Source organism: Equus quagga, chromosome 14 (assembly GCF_021613505.1).
Source record: "Equus quagga isolate Etosha38 chromosome 14, UCLA_HA_Equagga_1.0, whole genome shotgun sequence".
Classification (NCBI taxonomy): Eukaryota; Metazoa; Chordata; class Mammalia; order Perissodactyla; family Equidae; genus Equus; species Equus quagga.
Genome location: NC_060280.1, coordinates 29863212 through 29879549, shown reverse-complemented (window position 1 = coordinate 29879549; position 16338 = coordinate 29863212). Strand labels below are relative to the sequence as shown.

Sequence of the window (16338 nt, the reverse complement as noted above, 5' to 3'; positions counted from 1 at the left end):
GGGGAGGCGTCCTCGTGGCCGTCTGCCTTTGACACTTTGGGGTTTGTTCTGAGTCTGGTGTCATCACTGTGAGTTATCCAGGCCGTGACTCCCAGTACCTTGGTCCCTGTCAAAGATGGTAGAGGCCGCTGGGCAGGGACAGAGCCCTGGCCCAGGGCTCAGGTGACCAGGCCTCTAACCTTGTCCAGGCCTTCCGGCAGCTTTCGTCCTGGTTCTGCTGCTCCAGCCAGCAGCAGGCTCGGGGCTCCTGGCCATTAGTCCTGGGAATGGAGGGGCTGTTCCCCTGAGACCAGGCAAGACTCTGGGATCTGTCCTTCTGTCCTCCCTGAGCAGCGCCCTCTCTGCTTTCCTGCTCAGATGAGGAGGGAGCAGGTGGTTAAAGGGTTTTAGAAGCTGAGTGCTAGAAAGGCCCTTGGAGATCCTACAGTGGTGTTCAGACCCTCCCACCATACGGACAGGAATGCCAGGACCAGAGGCTGTGGCTGTCCCCTCGTCTGCTGGGGGCTGGGCTGGGCTGGGCTGGAGGCCCAGAGAGGGCAGCCATGGCAAAGGAGAAGGGGAGCCGTTCCTCCTCCACATGGTGCCCTGTCTCCTTCCCAGGGGCCCTGGCAGGTCAGGTCCCTGCCCCCCAGCCCTGCACCCATCGGGCTTTCCCTTTTGCTCCTGGGTTCCTGGCTCCACTAACTGCCCATGTACCTCTAGTGCCAACCAAAATATTGAGCTTGGCCCTTTGAGGAGCAGTTTGCAGTGACACAGATGCTGTGGCTGGCATAGACAGGGAAGGCGGCTCTCCCTCTGGGGCTGGTCCCTCACAAAGGCCGGGCATTAGGTTCACAGCCCTGGGTTCAAATCCTCCCTCTTCCACTATTAGCTCTTTGGCCTTGGGCGAATCACTTATCTAACCGTGTACCTATCTATCCATCAATATAGATATTTAAATACATGTATTTAATTAATAGACTTTATGTTTTTTTGGAATAGTTTTAGGTTTACAGCAAAATTGATGAGAAAGTACAGCATTCCTACATCCTCTCCCTCCCTGACCCCATATTGCCTACCATTAACGTCTTACATTAGGTCTGTACACTTGATACACTTGATGAGCTAACCTTGATACGACATTATTAACTTAAGTCCATAGTTTAATTGGGGTTTACTCTTTGTGTTGGGTAGTCTGTGGGTTTAGGCAAATATATAATGACTTGTGTCCGTCATTACAGTGTCATGCAGAATGGTTTCACTGCCCTAGAAATTGCCTGTGCTCCCCCGCAACCCTGGCAACTACTGATCTTACTGCGTCCAGGGTTTTGCCTTTCCCCGAATGTCGTGTGGCTGGAATCATGCAGTACACTGCCTTTTCAGAGTGGCTTCTGTCACGTAGCAGTACGCTTCCAAGGTTCCTCCACATCATTTTGTGGCTTGATAGCTCATTTCTTTTTATCGCTGAGTAATTTTCCGTTGTCTGGGTGGACCATGGTTTGTTCATCCGTTCACCTGGGGCCCATATTCTACACTGTAAAAGAAGCCCGTGGAGCTCTCCTTTGGAAGGCTGTCATGAGGAGATGACACAGATGCATTGCTCCGCATGGTGCCTGGCAGGCCCCCATACCACCGTCTGTAACTGGCTTCTTTCACTTAGCATAGTGTTTTCAAGACTCATTCATGCTGTAGCATGTTTCAATGTCTTATTCCTTTTTATTGCAGACTTGGGCCCTTTTATGAGTCACCTCATCTAGTCCCCATTTCTCAGATGGATAAAAGTAAGGCTCAGAGAGAGCTATTGACCTGTCCAAGGTCACACAGCAAGTCAGGCTGAAACCTAGGCACTGACACCTGTCGGAAACTCCTACTCTCAGGAAAGAGAGTGGGCTAGGTAGGGGTCAGAGGCAGTGGGGTCTGGGGACAGTGAGAGCCTGGCAGTCATGAGAGGGAGGAGGAGCAGACAAGTGGGCCAGGCATGTTCCCAGGATGTTGGGATAGGAGCAGATCCTGGAGGTGAGGGCTCACCCATCATCCTGCTCCTGCTCCCTAGTGGACCCTTGCTCCATCCCAGGCCTGCTTCCTGGAAGGCCCTTCCCTGTGCCAACAGGAGGCTGTGGACGTTCAGGGCAGGGACCAGGGATTCAGACGGAAAATGGGACTTTGGGCTGAGGGGCACCCTCGAGCATCAGGCTCAGAGGCAAGGGCTTTCTCTTGTCCCAGGGCCAGCAGTGGCTCTGGGCAGGGGATTTCTTGGGAACTTGGCTGATATCAGCAGCCCTGGGAGGTGGCTGGGAGGAACCTATAGGTCCTAAGTAATGCCGTTAGCCCTGGCAGGAAGGAGGGCTGGGCAGGGAGGGCGGGGGAGTCTGGTCTCTGGGAGCTTATCTGACAGCTTGGTGTCTGAGCAGCACATCTCTGTTAGCAGGACGTCCAGGCCTCCTCAGAAGTATAGTCCAGGGAGCCCCTGGGGGCTGCCTCCTCTTGCTGTGCTAAATGCTGGCCACTGGGGACATGGGAATAACTCAGGTCATCCCATGGGGGAGATGGGCATGTCAACGGTGCTCACACTGGGTGCCCAGGAAGAATCAGGGATGCCCAGGGATCTGGGAAGCTGGGGAGCCCTCTAACAAACTTGGGGCTCAGGGAGGCTCCTTGGAGGAAGTAACATCTGAACTGAGACTCCAAGGATCAGGAGGTGTTAACAGGATGAAAGGACTGCAAGTTCTGGAAGGTGAGGCTGGAGGAGCTGGAGACCGGATCCTGATCATTTACCTGTTAGGAAGCTCACTCTGGCTGCAGGTGAGAGCTTGGATTGCTGGGTGTAACCCACATAGGGAGGCCAGAAGATTGCCCATCCAGGGGAGAGATGAGACCTGGGCCAGGGCAGTGGCCAAGGGGATGGTGAGAAAAGGGCTTTGAGGGGTGTTAGAAGCAGGCTGGGGGTGGTGAAGAGGTCAGTTTGGCCGTGCCAGGTCTGTAGGGCCTGGGCGACAACCCCCAGGGACAGCCAGGAGCTGCTGGCTATCTCAGTTGAGAGGCAGAGACTGGGGGGCCTCAGCCACGCCTGGTGACCGAAGCCATGGGGGTGGTGGATGAGGTGGCCCCAGGAGAACACACAGAAGAAAGAGAAGAGCTTTCCTCCCGGAGATGCTCCTGCAGTTATAAAGTATGTGAAAACTCACCTGGGAGAGGTGAATCCCAGGCCATGATCCGCTGAGCCTGGGCTGACGCCTGGTGCAGGCAGTTCCACTTCCTTCTTTCCAGATTTGAAGTGGAAATGTCATTCCTGGGGGGCTGCAATGCTCAGTTGTGGTGGGGCGGGGGTGTGGGGGCGCGAGGGAAGGCAGAGGACATGTGAGAATCAGTCCAGGGTCGGGGGGTCCTGGGAAAGGAATGTGAGGGAGGGCAGGGAACCTGGGTGTGGGCTCCTGCTCGCAGAATGTCCACCTGCTGTACCTCAGTCATTGCAGCCATGTGCCCTCATGGCCCCCCATCATCTGGTCTCATATAGAAGTCAAGGCAAAAGCTGTTACCCCATTTTACAGATTCAGAAACCAAGGCTCAGGTGGGGACAGAGCCTGGCAGTCATGGGAGAAGCCCCAGCCACAGAGCAAGTCAGTGACCGAGGTAAAATGATGCCAGGCCTCTTTCTACATATCAGCGGCCTCCTGCCTTCCTGCGGAGGTGGAGGCAGATGTGGTGGTCGACCTGACAGTAGAGGCCCTAATCTCAGGGTGCCCAGGATGAGAGCTAGCTCCCTGGCTGTGGCCTCTGGCCTTTACCTCTCTGGAAGGCTGTGCATGTGGGAGCACATCGGTGAGCACACACTTCTTCCGGAGTGGAGTGGAGTGAAGCTGAGAGCATCCCCCACCCGCCCCCCAGCCTTCCCCAACCCCATGGGAACTAAGCCGACTGCGGCAGCATCCCCGGTGCTGTCCCCTGAGCCTGGGCTCAGCTCAGCTCAGAGAACCCCCAGCAGCTGCACCGTGTTCCCCATGCCTCTCTAGGGAGCCACAGACACAAAGACTGCAGCAGACAATTCCCAGCAATTGGGAGGCTCCGGGTCAGTTGATATTCCCAGAAGCCCCTAATGCATGTCTGCCCCCTCAGCCTGGAGGCTGTAATCCCTGTGCTGAGGTTAGAATTTGCTGGGGGAGGCAGGTGGCGTAGCTGGGTAGGCAGAGGCTCTGAATGAGACCCAGAGGTAGAAGTCGTGGGTGGGCCTGAAGCCCAGTGTGCCCCTATGGCACAGGCCCTGGGGTGGGCATTTAGATAGTGGCGTCTGAGGAGCTCGTCTCCCAGGCCTCCAGGAAGCGGCCATGACCCCCCTGCACCGTGTTAAGTGCCCACAGCCTCCTTTGTCTCCACTGTACGCTGCACTTGTCATACCGGCTCCTGAGCCGTTATAGCCGGTGGTTGCAGAGTCAGCCAGCTTTCCCTGCATGGTCCAGGCAGTAAGTATTTTAGGCTTTGTGGGCCATACATCCCTGCTGTAACTACTCAGCTCTGCACTTACAGTGAAAGCAGCCATAAACAACACATAAACGAATGAGCATGGCTGTGTCCAATAAAACTTTATTTATGGACATTGAAATTTACTCCCATATTATTTTCATGTGTCACAAAATATTCTTGTTTTGATTATTTGAAAATGGAAAAACCATTCTTAGCTAAACAAGCATAGGTGGCTGGTCATATTTTGCCTGTGAGTTACCGTTTGCCAACCCCTGGGTTAGAGCAAGGCCCCTGAAGCCTGACCGCCTGGCTCTGCTGTGTGACCTTCGGCAACTGGCTAAACATTTCTGTGCTTCAGATTTCTCATCTGTAAAATGGGGATGATATCGTTAATACTTTGTGAATGTAAAATGGTGCAGCCACGTTGGAAATTATGTTAAGGGAAAGAAGCTGGACACAAAAGGCCATGTATCATATGATTCCATTTATATGAAATGTCCAGATCTATAGAGACAGAAAGTAGATTAGTGGTTGCCAGGGGCTGGGGTGGGCTGGGGCGGACCAGGGAGTGACTGCTGATGGGTGTGGGGTTTTTGTTGGGATGATGAAAATGCTTTGGAACTAGATAGTGGTGATGGTTGCACACTTTGTGACTATACTAAAAACTGAATATGCTAAAGACTGAATCATACACTTTCAGAGGGTGGATTTTATGGTGTGTGAACTCTATCTTGATAAAAACATACTGATAACACTCAGCTCAGTGTTGCTGTTAGGGCATGCCAGCACTTGGAACGGGGCCTAGTGCATAGTAAGTGCCGGGCTGTGCCCCTCGCTGGTCCTGTGAGGGCCCAAGGGGTCACGGTGTCTGTCCTGTTCACACTGTCTCAGGGCCTAGGACCCTGCCTGGTACAGAACATATGGTTTCGAGTTTCTGGAGTCCCACAGACCAGAGGGTGAGTCTTGACTCTTTCGGCAAGTCGTTTTGCTGCTCTGAGCCCCCGGCTCCTCATCTGTAAAATGGGACAATAATAACAGTGGCATTGAAAATCAAATGATGCCCGAAATCAGGGTGTGGGAGGTGCCCAAGCCAATGGCCATCTGGCCACACTTGGCCAACACTGGCCCCAAGACACTGAGCCCTCAGCAGGTACCTCCAGGGCACCAAGCAGGGCTGGGGCAGTTGCTCCTGGTGGCAGCAGCTCAACCCACAAGATGCCTCCCGTTGTGCCAGCAGCGGCCCGCAGGCCCCACCGGGCTGGGCTCCCTGAGCCTGAAGGAATGAACACCGGGGCACCAGAGCAGATTCCCTGATTGACCACAGCCAGCCATGTGACTGCAGGCCAGGCACTGCCTCTTTCTCTCTCTGAGCCTCAGTTTGTTCAACTGTCTAATGGATTTAGGACACAGTACCTACCACTTCGGGTGATTGTGACAGTGAGCTGGGACAATGAATGCAGAGTGTTCACACAGTGCCTGGTGTACTTTAACTGCTCGATACATGTCAGCTTTTATGATGGTTTATTTCAAAAAAGTTATTTTGAAAGTCTTTGTGCTAGGCACTTTTCTAGTTTCTGGGGCTACAGCAGAGAATAAAATAGACAAAATCCTTGCCTTACATTATCCATAACTTACATTATGGTGGTGTAGGCAGACAAGAAACAAAATAAATAAATTAGATTTGAGAACATGATCGAGAAAACAAGCTAAGAATGACCGAGGGAATGTGGGAAGGGGTTGCAGTTTTACAGAAGGTGACCTGGGAAAGTCCGCTTGTGAAAAGGACATTTGAGCAAAGACCTGAGGAGAGGAGGGGAAGGAGGGAGCCACTCAGGGTTCTAAGGGAAGAGCATTCCAGGCAAAGGAAGCAGCAGCAGTGTGCTGGGCAAGTGTGGCTGGAGGCGGGGGGTGATTAGCTCAGGGGTGGGTGGCAGGGGACTGTCCTGGGGACTTGCACGTGGGGGCCTCTGACTCTGAGTGACACTGGGACACACTGCAGGGCTCTGTGCAGAGGCTGACCAGCCCTGACCTAGGCTGCAATGACTTTGCTGTGTCTGGGACCGACTCCTCGCCCCTCCCCTGCCTCACAGCTCTGTTTCCTCCCACAGGACCAGCTGGTGGCCTCCATGGGCGCCTGAGGGCCTGGCGCCAGGACCCGGGGCACGAGCATGGTGAGACACCAGCCCCTGCAGTATTATGAGCCACAGCTGTGCCTGTCCTGCCTCACGGGCATCTACGGCTGCCGCTGGAAACGCTACCAGCGCTCCCACGATGACACGACACCGGTGAGCTATGCTGGGGTGGGAGCAGAAGCCCCCAGGGAGCCCCAGGGTTGGGGGGAGGGGCTCAATTCTGTCACTGTGCTGTGTGGCTCTGGACAGGCCAGGGCCCCTTCTGGGTTTCAGTTTCTCCCTCTGTAAGATGGGCCCCTGGTAATTCCTGCGTCCACCCAGCTAGGCGGGCAAGGAAGTAGCTGTCCTGTTGTGGATGTAGCCAGCTGTTAACTCTCCTTCGACAGCGTGGGGCCTGGGCTGCTCCCACGGTCTGGGCAGGGAGAGATGCTCGAGGAAGGGGTTGCCCCAAGGTGAGCAGAAGATCTCAGCTTCCTGGAGATCCAGATGGACAGGCAAGCAAGTGGGTGGCTGGTAGGGAGGGTGAGGAGGTGGGCCAGGCCATCCTGGAGCCTGGGAGCTGGCAGGGCCATGGCCTGGCACCAGGGCCCAGTCACCTGAGCCACAGGCCTGCCAAAGCTGGCAGCAGGTGCTCAGCCGGATGAAGAAAGCCTCCTTCAGTGTCCAGCTCCCCAGGCCAGACCCCGAGCCGCGCTTCCGTCCCTGGGGCGCTATCAGCAGGTGGATCCAATTTCTTCTCTGAAGGAACTCAATTCCTTCAGGAGAGAATGGAGAGAGAGATAAATGGTGTTTATCTAAAAGCTTTGCTGCCTGGAAAACAACTTTTCTCCTCCCTCCTCCTTGTCTGAACAAAGAAGCCAGCCTCCAAATTCAGCCAGCCCCAGAACAGGCTAGCGTGGCCGAGGGCGGGGCGGAACCAAGGTCAGAGGCCCAGCATCTCCGGGCTACCTGGATGGGGAGGTTGGGGAAACTTGTCTGCCTCTCTGTGCTCCTTCTCTGCCTGTGCTGGTGAGGGACAGAGCGCTAGACTGAGTCAGGAGCCTAGGTTCAGGACATCCAAATGGTGAGAAGCAGGTCCTGCCTGATGGGCACCTGTCCTGATTCGTTGCCACGGCCCCGTTCCCAACACAGAGGAGGAAGGCAAGAGAGGGAAGGGGCTGCCCGAGGCCACTGAGCAGGTCCCTGCGGGGCTGGGACAGCATCCCCAGTCTCTCTACCCCAGCCCTGCCTGGGACAGCCTTTCCCTCTCACATGGCCATAGGATCTGCCCCACAGTGCTGCAGGCGCTGAGGGGGGAGTCAGGCAGACCTCAAGTTCAAATTGTGCTGCTTCTATTTGTACCTACTTGACATTGAACTTTCTCACCTGTGAAATAACACACACTCCTCTCAAGGAGCTGATGGGCGGATGCATAACGATGGGAAGTGACCAGCACAGTGCTAGCTATGACCAGGCAGTAAGACAAGTCATTTCCCACTCCGTGGTCTCTCCATCTCTGAAATGGACGAGAGGTTGGGTTAAGACACCAGAATTCCTTGGCCACTCTGCTGTGCTCCGAGCTCCATTCTCCCCAGCGACTGGGGGTCGGCAGCCGGGCCACCCTGTGCTGGGAAAGTCAGAGGCACTGCAGTCAGCTGGCACCCCGCCTGTCTGGGCCAGGCGCTGTGCTGAGCACTCACACAGCCACTGTGCTTCTCCCAACAAGCCCGGGAGCTAGATGTCCTTGCCACTGTTTCACCTGGAGAAAGAAGCCAGCATGGCAGTGACTGGGCCTCTGTCACACAGCCAGTGAGGAGCAGAGCTCCAATCTGGCCTTGGGCAGTGTGGGTGGGGGTGGGAGGATGGCTGAGGCTGAGGCAGGGAGGGGAGGGGTGCTGACTCCCAAGCAGAAAGCCCCTTGCCTGTCCGGGTTGACACACTGGAGGAAGGCGGGTCTCCCAGGTCATCTCCGCTTGGTGCGCTGTGGAGCCAGGAAGTGGTGGGTCTTGGCTGTGGGCAACGCAGGGCCCGGGGTGGAGGAAGTGGTGAGCTGAGGCCAGCTTCAAGCTCCCTGGGAGCCCTCGCGGCGCAGGCTCTGCAAATGCCAGGTCTGGGGGGCCTGGTCGGGGGGGGCCAGGAGGCCCCATGCCAGCTTGGCTGGGGGAGGGGACAGGGTTTGTGGCAGCTCTGGTGGAGGGCCTCTGCAGACAGTGCTGAGTTCACCTCGGGCGACCCTGAGACTCCCAGCGGAGGACGAGGACGAGCCAGCATCCTCCCCCTTCCCTGTCACTCATCTCACTCCCCCTCCCACTTCCTGGGTCCCAGCCTCAGCCTGCTCACCCTGTCTCTCACTCCCTCTCCTCTCTTCTCCTTTCTCTCCCTGGTCCCTCCCCAGACAGCTGGGCAGGGACCATGATGGGGGCTGGGCTCTCTGGCCTGACACAGCGAAAGGAGCAGCGACCTGGTGTCTCAGAGTCAGGGCTGGCGCAGAGGAGGTGCTCTGTCAGTGGAGTGAGCCCTGCAAGCACAGGTTGGGAGGGAAAGGAGAGCCTCTCAGCTCAGGCCTGGGGGTGGAGGAGAGGCCTCAGCAAGGGGACGCGGGGCCACTTTGGGCCTGAGCCTCTCCTCGTCGTGCCTTCCCCTCCTCTTTTGGGGACTTCCTGCCCTTCCCCCCACCCAGGCACAGCCTCCCCTCAGGTCCTCCTGAGGGAGGCCCCCTGCACCTACCAACTCAGAGAAGCCTGGGGTCAGGTGACCTCTCTGGGCCTCACCTGTGAAAAAATGGGGTGACAGGCAGGTGTGAGCCACAGACCATTTCACTCTTGACCTTGGCTGGGAAGTGAAGTGTAAGAGTCAATAATTATTGAGTACCTACTGTATTCAGGGAGCAAGTGTTTACATGCATTGGCCTGTTAATTGTTTCATTGTTATGGGTTGGGAAATCCAGGCTTGGGGCAACGTCACACCTAGAGTCTGGGAGGCCTGAGTCGGGAGGACATGTGTGTTTTAAATGAGAGTTTGCAGGAAGAAGAAAAGAGGGGCGGGGAGGAGGACTTGGGGAGTTGCCTGATGGAGGAGAAAGAGCGCTGGAACAGGAATATTTGGGACAGGATAGGGAGTGGCTTGACTGCGCAACTGGGAACCCTCTGTGTTCCAGACCCTGTGGTGCTGGAGGATCCTGGGGGGCAGGAGAATGGGCCCAGAAGTAGGGAAGAGGCCCCTCCTCTCCAGAGGCCCCTCATCCACATCCCAGCTGGCCTCCTGCCTTCCTGCCCACCAGCCAACACATTCCTACCACCTCCAAGGGCAGGCTGTCCCCTCCCCCCAGGACACACACTTGACAAATAAGGAAACAGGAAACTGAGGACCCAGAGGTGAAACGACCTATTCTCCTGCCCCCAGTGCAGAGGGAGTGGGGGAGCCTGGCAGCAGGAGGCCGGCTCACTCTACAGCCAGGAATGGGAAGTGAAGCTTTTTATAACTGGAGATAATTAATTGGTTGTTGTCTGTGACTCATTACTCTAATACTGCCAATTAAGGACTTGGTAGGACAGAAGACAGTTCTCAGGCCGTCCCCACAGGCCCCCTGAAGACTGCATCTCTGGGAGGCAGCACAGTCTCAAAACCAGCTTCTCTATAGCAAGAGGGATGTAAGTCAGACGCCTGGAGGAACTTCCCAGCCCGAGACACTGAAGGAGACCAACAGTGAAAGTCAACTCTCCTGCACTTCTATAGTATGCTTGCCTTTTGAAGGCTGTTTTGAGCTTGTTTGATCCCTCCATCTTATGAGTGGGGCTCCAGGAAGAGTAAGTGATTTATCTGAGCCGAAGAGTTGAAGGCACAGCCTCCAGTGTCCTGCTTGCACCCCCAGTCCTGTGCTCTCTCCCCTGTTCCACACCGAACAGTCTTGTCTGGGGTGCACTGGTTGCTTATTCAGTCAACAAACTTGTCCTAGTACCTGCTCTGGGCCTGGGGGTCACGAGTGCATCAGACCTGCTTCCCCCCTCTCTTGACGGGCTCCTAGGCGGGTAGGGGAGCAGACAAGAGCTGACACACCCAGAACCCCCAGGGTGATCAGTGGCCCAGGGGAAGCCCAGGCAGGAAAGCTTGCCTGAGCTGGTGTCTGAGAGAGTCAGCCCTATCACACCAGTGTGGGGAAATGTGCAAGGTAGGGGAGCTGCGTGCACAAGAGCATCTTGTGTTTGGGAACTGAAAGCAGTTCGGCCCAGTGTGGCTCCCATGTGAGGATGGGAAGAGTGTTGCCAAGGGGCCTGAGCCTGAGGCTGTGCTGGGGAGCGATCACGCTGGTCAAATCACAGAGAATGCGCTGAGGGGCCTTGGCAGGGAGCCGGATGAGAAAGGCAGAGGGGGATGTGGGATGTAGCAAAGGGAGGAATTCTAGAGACACCAGGAGGGTGCAGTCAACACACTGGCTGTAGAAGAGATTTTAAAAAAAATTTTTATATATGAATATTTTTAATTGAGATTCATAATAGTTTACATCATTGTGAAATTTCAGTTGTACATTATTCTTGTCTGTCACCACATGGTGCTCCCCTTCACCCCCTGTGCCCATCCTCTACCTCCCTTCCCCTGGTACCCACTGAAGTGTTATCTTTGTCCATGTGTTTGTTTATATTTATGGAAGAGATTTTTGATGATGCTTCCCCACCTCCCGTCATCCCACGGTTTCCACCCTAGCTGGATGGGGCCATTCCTGGAGATGGGAAACCATGCAGTGCCAGGGGTGAGGGAGAGGGGGTGAGTGGTCTGAGTAGAGCCCAGAAATAGCACGAGGCGGGGGCGGGGGGCGGCAGGGGTGGAACGCAGACAAAATAAATCTCCCCATCCCCGATTACTTGCCTCCTGTGATGGGAGCCCCTCCTGCCACAGCAGGAAGACACCTGGGGGGGGAACACATGAGCAACCCACCCCCCATCTCCACTGCAGCCTGCCCAGGATAACCTCACCCTTTCACCCGCCCTGCCTTCCTCAGGCGGCCCCCTGCCTGGAAGGCCCTTTCTCTCTTGTCTCTGCCTCTCAAGGCTCCTGGCAAGTGCCCTTCCTTCAAACAAAGAGTCAGGCCTTCTCCACTGCCTCCCTCTGTCCCGGGGCTCCCGCAGCACCTCCCTCGGCCTGGGCTGCCCACGTGGGTTGTGACTTGTGTTTCTCCCCTGGTCTCTGAGTGTTTTGAGGGCAGGAGAGGCTCAGGCAAGGGGCTCGGGCAAGGGCTGGCAGGACGACTGAGCAGGTGAGGAAGCCTGTTAGGGAAGGCGCCTGCCTGTGCTGATGGCGTGTGGAGAGGCAGGATCCCTGTGGACTATCCATGTTGGGTGGTCTGGAGAGGGCACCTGCATGCTGCATTCCCAAGCCCCTGGCTGTGGCTGCTTGGGGAGGCTGCTGACTCAGCCGTGGGACCTCCCAGGCCACCCTTGGAGCTGGGGTTGGGCTCTGCCAGTGGGCAGGATGAGGGGGTGGATTTCCCAGCTGGCTCCCCACCTCTCTGTCCTGTCAACACCATGTGGGCCTGCAACAGGGCTGTGGGGCAGGAAGGTGTGGCTCTTGCCTGAATCAAGGCAGGTTCCCTGGATGAAGCAGCCTTTGGGGTGGGCTCCAGGGTGTGATTGGAGTTAGCCAGAAGCACCTGGTCATTCCTGGCCAAGGGAGCTGCCCCTGAGCTCACCCTGCCTCCCGCAGTGACTGAGCGTGTGAGCTTAGGCAAGGCCAGGTCATCTCTGGGCCTCAGCTGGCTTGTGGGCTAGAGGGAGGTACAAAACCGTGTCCAAGGGTCCACTTAGTCGATGGATACGAGTGTGCCTCGTGTCCTGTGCGGGAGAGAGCACTGTTCCAGCCGTGGGGAAAATATGTCGTCCCTCCAGACTCTCAAAGGGATGGCTTCCCTTCCCCGATGCTTGGGGGCAATAGGGCCCAGCAGGCCAGAGAGGAGCCCTCGGAGCTTCAGTTTTCCCATTTCTAAGATGGGGGTGACAAGACCCCATTTTGTCCTTTAAACCTTGCGGGGTTGCCATGAGGACAAGAACATGGGCGATGATACTGTTGCATCCACGAGAGAGAGAGGAGAGGCAGGCAGAGCCCTGGTCGTTGCAGCACAGGCAGCTGAGGATTTATTGCTGCAATAAAGCTGTGCTGTCTCTGGCCTTCGGGAACCCCCACATGACACCTAGCTCCTCTCTGAACGTTGCTGAGAGTGCCTGGCGTGGCCGTGCCATGCTCCATGGGAAGCAGCTAAGCTCTTGTTCATGACACTCCGTGACCACCTCAGGCATCTGCTTAGGGAGCGGGGAGTGGGCAGGAGATGACGGGGCATCAGCAGGGGTCTGTGGCCACCCACTGCCCTGTGGCCTTGGTAGGGCCCTCTGAGGGGCTCTGGGTAACCCCTCCGGAGGGCCTCAGCTCTTCTGTTTGTGTCAACCCATCGGATGGGCGGGGAGAGCCCAGGGTTCCAGGCTGGGCCTGGTTTCCTTCTGCCTAATGAGCCACTCTGAGTGACCCCGGCAGAAGCAAGGGCAGACAGAGGCCTAATTGCCCAGCTCTCTGTAGTCCAGAAAAATAAATCCAGCCTCTTAGGCTGTCAGGAGCTGGCTCGGGGTGAGGATTCTAATCCCTTCCCTGCTTGGCCCTGATGCTGCAATATATTTTAACCTTCCCCAGGCGGCCCCCTCCCCCAAATCTCCTGGGTCAGGGCCGGAGTAATCCTCCCAGGACCTGCCTGTCTCTCCCTTCCCAGAGCTCCACGCACCCTTCCCAGCTGACATTTCCTAAGCTTCTCTTTGCATCAGTCCCCCCATTTGGAACTTGGCGAGGCTGAAACAGGCTGATGATTGGAGGAGCTGGCGCGCGTGTGAGCTCTTGCCTGCAGGTGGGCAGGTCAGTGGGTAGGCACCCTCTGTCCCTCTCCAGCCTCTGCAGGGCTGTGTGGTACTGAGGGCACAGCTGGACTCTGGGACCTCAAAGCAGAGCTGGGACCACGAGGGTGGCACAGGGAGCAGAGCTCAGCCATGCGGAGGGATCCGTGTCAGGCAGAGCCAGCACTGGGGCCGAGGCTGCCTCAGGACAAACTGGAGAACCTAGAAACAGTGCAGGCGCGTCTGAGAATGTGCTGTGTGGCGGAGGAACGTGGCTGTGATTGCAAGTACCACACGTGGTAGAGGACAGCTGGAGTGTCCGCTGGGTGAAAGTGAAATCAGATCCCCGCCTCTCACCTCAAACCAAAATAAATTCCAGATGGATTAAAATGGGTTTTTTTTTTTCTATTTTTAAACTCCCTTTTTCTATTTAGGAAGTGCACATTTGTTGAGAAAATTCAAACAACTTGGAAAGATGTAAAGTAAAAGGAATTCTAATCTTAATGCTTTAGAGGAAAGGCTTTCCAAGCTCTCTCCATACGCGTGACATCCGCCTGGAGCTGTGGATAGATGGGTGAATCACAGATTAAATGTAAATAAGGAAGCTGAGAAATTATCTGTATAAAATAGGAGGTAAATATATCATCTTGGGCCACCTTCCTTAACCCCGGCACCGAAGACAAAACCTATAAAGGAAAAGTGGGATAGATTTGACTGCTTAAAAATTTAAATTTTTATACAAAAATCATGAAAACAAATTTAAAGTCAAATGATAAAATAAGAAAAAAATAGGCAAAAAAAAATACTCTTACATAAAGAAAGCTTTTATAAGCCCATAGGAAAAGAAGCCAGTCCCCGAAACAAAACCTGCTGTGCTCTGTGCCTTTGCACCCTCCCTGCCCTCCCTCTGCCTGAATCCCTAACCTTGTCATCCTGACAAGTCCCTTCCTTCCAGCTGTACTGCAGACATCCCCTCCTCCAGGAAGCCCTCCAGACCACCCCCACCCCTCCCATAACTGACAGTGTGTTCTTAAGCAGCCCAGGCTTGCCCAGTTCACCCCACTCATTCCTAGGATGAGAGCTACCCACTGGCTGCTCAATCACCTGTGCTAGTTGCTCAGAGTGGAGTCCAGGCCTGATTTATCTCCCGGGGTCCAGGGCTCAGCATGTGTGTGTAGAATGACTGGAAGAGGGTGGTGGTGAGGAAATGGAAGGGAGATGGTGGAATTTAGTTTAGTATGGGGTGTGAGGTAGGAGTCTAATTGTATTTTTTACCCAATGGCTGTCCAGATGTCCCCACACCATCTGTTGAATTCGCCATCCTTTCTGCGCTAATTTACCATTTATCAACCCTGTGCCCATGCTTCCAGGCCATTCTCCTTCTTTGGGTCTCAGTTTCTCCATTTCTTAACTGGACCTGCAGAGGATGAGACGAGAGGATCTCTGAAATCTTCTCTGACTCTGAGATGCCAGGGTCCCGCCCTGGCACTGCCTGTGTGACCTTGGGCAAGGCCTTGCCCCTCTGAGCCAATTTCCTCCTTGGTCAGACAAGGATAATCGCGTGTCTTGCTTCTTGTTGCTTTGGGACACTTGGGGTGCTGCAGGCATCAGACCTGGGTGTGAATTCTGGCTCCGCCATGACAAAGGGCAAACCCTTTGTGGCCTTGGGCAAGTCACCTCCCCTCTCCGGGCCCGGGTTTCCTCTGACGCTACCGCCTGCTTGCAGAGCTGTGGAGAGGAGAAGATGAGATGAAGAAGTAGAGGACTCTTAGGAGTCCCTCCGCCTCAACTCTGCGAGGGGCTCAGGGCTCTGTCCTCTGGAGCCGGCGATGTGGGGGTTGTGAGGCGGGATGGGGTGGCCGCTGTGCCAGGGTCGTCGTCCTCCATCTGTGCCAGCCCCTAGACTGCAGCCTGCAGAGCTGGGCCTGACCTCGGTGTCCCGCTGACCAGGGCACCCACCCTGGGCTAGGGTCGGGCGATCCACTGGCTGTCCTCAGCAGCCGGATAAACTTGGTGCAGAGCAGAGGGCGGGGGAAGACTTGATCACTGTCTTCACATAATTAAAGGGCTGTCGACGCAAAATGATAATTATAGGAACGGTGGTGGGTTTGGCGACTTAGAGCTTACATCTGTAATCGCATTGGGGCCTGGCAGCCGCCCCGTGAGGTAGAGGTGATGTCATCCCGTGAGCAGAGGGAGAAGCTGAGGCTCGAGGTCCTGAGTGATTGGCCCACAGTCATGTAGCTCGTGGGTCCAAGGGCCGGGAATTCAAATCCAGCTCCTGATTATATTCCCCACTCCTGGTCATTTGACCCCAATTTTTCTTGCCCTTTTGCTGGACTTGTTCTGGGTGGTATCACAGAACCAGCTGCAGGCTGGCGGTCCAGGAGGCAGATTCCAGCTGCCGCTCATGGAGGGACCGAAGGAAGGGAAATAACTCTGACTGCCCTCCTGTTACCACCCTGCACATCCTCCTGATCTGTGCAGCATGCCGACACTGCTGTCCCCATTTTACAGAGCAGGGGTCTGGCACTTAGGGAGGATAAATAAATGTCTTCACCAACGTCCCCCATTCAGCAGGTGGCCAGTCTTGGATTCAGACTCAGTGTTTCTGGACTCTCAAATGCTGTCTTAGAAGGAAGAACTTTGGGTCCAGACGAGGACCAGGCAGCATCCAGCAGGAGGGTGTCCATCCTGGAAGTACGGGAGCAGAGCAGGGTGAGCTCCTGTCCTGGAGGTGCAGAGGCAGTCTCTGCCCCGGGGGTGACAGGTAGGGATCGATGGTCCAGCAAAATAGCTCTGGCCTGGCGACTCTGTGACTCTGGAGTCTGTGATGGGGTCAATGCCGTGGAGTTGACTCCTGCTTATGTGCTGTCCCAATGCAGAGTTCAGGTTCCAGGTCCTATTTGGGGACCCAGGAGAGG

The 16338-nt window shown here is 55.6% G+C and overlaps 1 protein-coding gene across 5 annotated transcripts in view; it reads left to right on the top strand.

The window, feature by feature from the left end:
- GDPD5 (glycerophosphodiester phosphodiesterase domain containing 5) overlaps nt 1–16338 on the top strand; it is an 85903-nt gene that overhangs the window by 38105 nt on the left and 31460 nt on the right. For all 5 annotated transcript variants that reach the window (XM_046637509.1, XM_046637506.1, XM_046637505.1 and 2 more), the window contains one exon: nt 6546–6722. In XM_046637509.1, the coding sequence (XP_046493465.1) occupies nt 6606–6722 (117 nt within the window). In that variant the 5' untranslated portion in view covers nt 6546–6605. The remainder of the gene's footprint in view (nt 1–6545; nt 6723–16338) is intronic.